This window comes from Charadrius vociferus, unplaced genomic scaffold (genome assembly GCF_000708025.1).
Source record: "Charadrius vociferus isolate BGI_N301 unplaced genomic scaffold, ASM70802v2 scaffold1020, whole genome shotgun sequence".
Lineage (NCBI taxonomy): Eukaryota > Metazoa > Chordata > Aves > Charadriiformes > Charadriidae > Charadrius > Charadrius vociferus.
Genome location: NW_009646502.1, coordinates 54,441 through 59,623, shown reverse-complemented (window position 1 = coordinate 59,623; position 5,183 = coordinate 54,441). Strand labels below are relative to the sequence as shown.

The following is a 5,183-nucleotide window of genomic DNA, read 5'->3' as shown; positions in this document are numbered from 1 at the left end:
AGATTGTTTTTATTGATTTTTTTTTTTTTTTTTGAAGCTGTAGTATCAGCATTTGCTGGTGTTGCGATCCCCAGAGGCATGCTGCATTGCTACAGAGCAGCCCTTTGACTGGGCGGGATGGTCCGACAGGCCGGCAGCCAGCTGGCGTGCCCAGTTTGTTACGGAAGAGGTCACCTGTTCCTGGTTCTTTGTAAACCTGAGCTGTTTCTTCCCCGGTCCCCTACCTCCCCCAGCAGTCATTGCGGAGGAAGAGGGATGCCCCGCGGGTCAGTGACTTGACCCTCTTGCAGGTTCTTGACAAGCTGAGCCAGCCAGCGCTTTGTGGTGGTGTCATCCTTCAGGACCTGGGCGAAGGTGGTGTCCTTCAGTTGGTCAGGAAGGCACTGCCTGAGAGCTTCACGTGCCCTACATCAAGAGACAAGAAATGGGGCCCAACAAATAAACTCACAGCGGCAAGAGGGGAGCAAACCCCATGGGGACACAATGCTCCTTTGCCTGGGGGTCTCCCTGACAGGGCCAGCCAAGGAAAGCACTGAACAGCAACACCGCAGCACGTGGCACTCGGCCAGCCCGCATGGCTCCCATCCCTTACGCTGGACCCCACCGAGCCAACCTCTGCGCCCTGACACCCATCAGTCAGGAGCAACGCAACACCAGGAGAGGCTGAGACAACAAATACATACCCAGCGACTCTGGGCAGAGCTGCTGACCAGCTGAGGGAATACAAACTGATTTCAAGCTGAATTTCATCTATTGGCTTTCACTGCCAGCAGCCCACATAATGCAGAAGAGGAGAAAGCACAGCGTACCTTCCACACCTCAGTCCGTCCCTCCCTCATACCTATTCCAGGCTACATTTGAGCTCAGGCAGTCGTAACCTGAACAGCTTGAATCTGCACAAACCCCAAAACGTCACTGTTTCTCCCATGTACCACAAAAGCTCCTGGGACTAGCAATAAAAAAAAACACCAAACCAAAAAACCCACCCGTTTTCCACACTGAGTGCAGGCTGATGGAAGGACAGACAAGAAACCTTGACCCTCCCCAAGTGGGCACTGTGGAGAAGAACTGCACTTCAAGGGAGCAGGAGAAACCCCTGCCCAAACTCCTAAAATGTTTACCTGGGGTTATCAGAAAGGCGAAGGTAGCAGCGGACGACATGTTTCAGCAGTCGTGCCGATGGCTCCTTGGAGAGCTGCAGGACCATTTTACCCTGTTTGACAGAGGCCAGTGCCACCAGTTAAAGTCTTTTTAAGAACAGCTTCACAATCAAACAGAGACTGGGAAAGACCATTAAATCACTCACTCTGGCTTCCCACGCATCACAGCTGATTATCTTTTATCTAGATACCCCTGCCTGGAGCCTGGTGCTCTGCTTGCCAAGATGCCTTTGAGAAGAGCAGCTAGCCACAGCTTGGAAAGGATTCTCCCAGCAGCTTGGAGAAAGCTTTTCTCACCTCTGTTTGGTTCTTACCTCCCTAGGACTGCTTAGTGGTCCAACTCTCTGCTAGATTAAAGAGAACCTGGGGTTTCCTCCTTGTAGAGGAAGGCGAACATATCCCAAACGCTTTGATAAGCTCAGGCTGAGTCACCCCGTGAGGTGTGTTCCCGAGCTCTGCAACACTCCCTGTTCTCATCTGCGCTGCCTTCATTTCAATGCCCTTTTAAAATGTTAACTATAGCTTTGGAAGCCATGCTGAAGGACTGGACTCACCCACATCATGTACAGGAAGATCCACATCTGGTCTTATCACACACCCAAGAGTTGTATTTTCTTCTTCTGCTACATCCCTCATTAAGCCATTACTGGGAAGCAAGACCAGGGCAGATCTCCCTGGCCCGGCCTCCATTTCTCACACTATGTAAGACTTCGCACATGGTTGCACCTTTGCATGCACCCAGCATAGCTAACAGTGTGGATGCCTTCACATGCCTGCTTTGAAGGACTTCAACAGTCTGCTTCCTCATGTTTAGGAGTCAATCAGATCTGCCCAACAAGTTGTTTTTTTTCCGCTGTAAAACTACATTGACTAGCTCTACTCAATTTCTTCATTAGCCAAATTAACCTGTATTTGGATATTCAGGCAGTTAGCAATTAGCAGGGCTGCCTCATTTGCCCTTTTGCAAGCTTCCTGTTCTCAGCAATTCCCCAGGATACCAGTATTTCTTCGAAATAAAGACACAAGCCAGAGAGCTCCTCAGACAGCTCCTAGATGGGAATTACTAACTTGCTCTTTTAAAAGCATCTAACACTTGCATAAGATCCTACTCCGTTATCATCAGCAGACAAGGAAGTAAATCACCACCTTCATGAAACAGGAGTACACTATCCCGATTTTTGAAATAGAGAACAGAAGTGTCTATGAACATTTTCATCTTTCTCTGTAGCGCTATGGAATATTAATCATGTCAGTGCTTCACCCACTGGTGGGATTATACCACAGCTAGGATTTCTCCTGAGCTAACACAGCTTTACAGGCCCACATCTTTCCGTGTTCGTACCCTTCCCAGCCACAGATTCTTCCTTGGTCTCCTTCTCTCCCCTACCCTACCCCAGGGTTTCTAATTGCATCCTTCACTTTGCCCCCAAACCAGATGTACTTTCATCAAAGTCGATCCTTTTCTTGAATGCAAAAATCATGTCACATTGGATATTATGGACATCAGCTCACAAATGTTCATATTTTGCTGCCTGTGAATGAATTAGGAGGTAACGTTTTCTTTACATTTGGGAAAACAGACAGACAAATAACTATTCCCAATGAAAACATCAACATTTAGGCACAGAACCAGCATTGCAAAGAGCTTAACTTAATGCTGCATTTTCTTCTCCTGAGACTGCTCTTTAAAAAGCAAACAAGCAACCACCAAACACAAAAGCAGGACAATAGCTATTCCAGGGCAGACATGTATTCCCTTTGGTGAGCTCAAAGATAATAAAGCTCAAGTTGGGACTATTACTCCTGGGATGAACAAATTGTGAGTGCTCAAACTTCGTCTTCACAGGGGACAGGGAATGGACAAAAATGGTCTGCTCTCTCTGTGTTCCAACACAAGAATTAGAGTCATAAGCAGCAGCTAGTAGGAGCCAGGTTCAAAGAGGAAAAAAAAAGGAGGTTGGCCTTCCAACCAGCAAACAGTAAACCCGTGAAACTCCTTGGTAAAGGACACTGTGGATGCAAAAAGTTTCCACGGGTTCAAAGGGAGGATAGGACAAACACTGGGGGTTACTGCATTGAAAACCCACAAGTGGCCCCAGAAATCCAAAGCTGAAAATAGCTGGCAGCTGCGAGACTGTTAGGAGGGCAAGTATCATATATGCTTGCCCTGTGCTTACTCCTTCGCTCAGCCTGCTGCTTTTTCGACCTGTTGTGGGAGACACGGATGGGAAATGGATCCATGGTCTGAGGCACGTGATCATTCTTATATAAAATTAAAATCAATTCACATCCAGCCAACAACACAGAAGAAAATGAGTTTTCAGGGGAGATGTTTATGTGGTTTATCTTGGGGACTTAGTATATTACAACTAATATGTGTTCTCTTGACGTGCAAACCAGAGATACACAAAGGAAACAAGCAGGAGCAGAGAGCTACAGTGTCGCAAGCAGTAAGCCCAAGAATGACTTGCCCCTCTCAGCCTGTGCTCCAGCCAGAGAGCAATAAAGTAGCTGCTGAAGAAGCTGGCTGCTAGAACATATTTTTTTCTTTTTTTTTTTTTTAAAGAGAGGAAACAAACAGTCTTACCAGTATCATGGCAACATGGGAAAACCGCTCGTAAGTCTGACAGATATATGCCAGCCCTGTGTCATCCAGGAGGATTTTCTGAAGAATAAAGGTAGCAACCTAGAATGGGGAGAAAGCAGAAAAGAAAGCATATAAACAACTTATCTATCCTGAAAAGGGACAGCCTTTGTGCTGTGTTCTTTTCAAGGCAGTCCCAGAGCTGAAAGGCCTTTCAGCAGGCAGCAAATGCTTTACTCGGTGGAAGTTTAAAGCCGAAAGAAAATGCAGGACACTACACAATGCTTGGCATCTCTGGCTAAAGAAAAGACATGGACACAAAGCAGCATGTACAAGATGACTGGATGCAGGTTGCTTAAGACAGCAACTATTGCCGGGCCGCTCAGGACAGCCTCAGGGTTACGGCCATAATATTCTAGTCACAGAGCAAGCAGCAGGAGAAGGATCAGTCCCTTGGCCCTCCTATCTAGACAGACAGCTGATTTCGGTTTTCATCTTGAGCATTACTGATTCATCATGAGACACGTGACTTTCTGGAAGAACCTCAGCAATCCGTGTCAGCAGGCTTCACCAGAGACGCACATACAGACTAAAACCTGTAGCCAGCCTACCTGGGTCATCAGACCAGTCTGACCACAAACCTGAGCTCGTGGGGGAAAGGGGCCTCTGATCAGAGGAGACAACAAATCAGTCTAGTGTGGTGAACATTCCCATAACCACCACTAACAGCTGCTGCCCAACCATAGCTACAGCATTTGTTCTCTCAGGCCAAGGAAAGTTGATCCAGCTCAGCCCTGAAAGTTACTCTGCAGGGCTGCAAAGGAGGGAATGGGTGTTGAGAGCAGCAAAACTACAAAGCTCAGGACCTCCAGCTTAGTTTGGTGGTTTGGGTTTGTTTGGTTTTTGAGGAGGTAAAAACTCCACCCAGCATTTTTGCCCCAGCATTTGCAACAGGACACGAGCCAACTCTGCAGGTTACTGGTTGCCTGGTCAGTCAGAGATAAACAACAAATCTTAATTAAGACAAAAAGATTAGATACCGTTTTGGAGAGTTCACTGCCAGACTCCATAATGCGTAAGCACAGGGGGATAATTTCTGTTGTCAATAAGAAATTTATCACTTCTTGCTCATCAGTTTTCACCAAGGCCCCTTGAAGAAAAAACAAAGACTAAAATCAATAAATGATAAATTGTTTCCAAAAATCTCACCTTTCAAAGAGGGCCTGTGTTGTGTCCTCCCCAGGAATCATTAAGTCTGAATGGCAGGCAAAGCAACTGTCATCCTAAATATGCTGCAGCACATGGCTGGAGAAGAAATCGTTTTGGCAACATAAAAGTAATGAAGTTGGGTTTTGGGGTTGTTTGTTTTTCAGAAAGGGGATGCATTCCTGGCTCTTCCCCAGTGGGAACAAAACCACAAAAGGATCATGTCACCCACA

The 5,183-nt window shown here is 46.7% G+C and overlaps 1 protein-coding gene across 1 annotated transcript in view; it reads right to left on the bottom strand.

Moving 5' to 3' along the window:
• RQCD1 (RCD1 required for cell differentiation1 homolog (S. pombe)) overlaps positions 1–5,183 on the bottom strand; it is a 10,418-nt gene continuing 5,235 nt past the window's right edge. Inside the window, exons 5-8 of the mRNA XM_009883932.1 lie at positions 4,785–4,894; positions 3,748–3,846; positions 1,122–1,213; positions 1–405 (exon numbers count right to left, since the gene is read on the bottom strand). Of these exons, the coding sequence (XP_009882234.1) occupies positions 237–405; positions 1,122–1,213; positions 3,748–3,846; positions 4,785–4,894 (470 nt within the window). The 3' untranslated portion in view covers positions 1–236. The remainder of the gene's footprint in view (positions 406–1,121; positions 1,214–3,747; positions 3,847–4,784; positions 4,895–5,183) is intronic.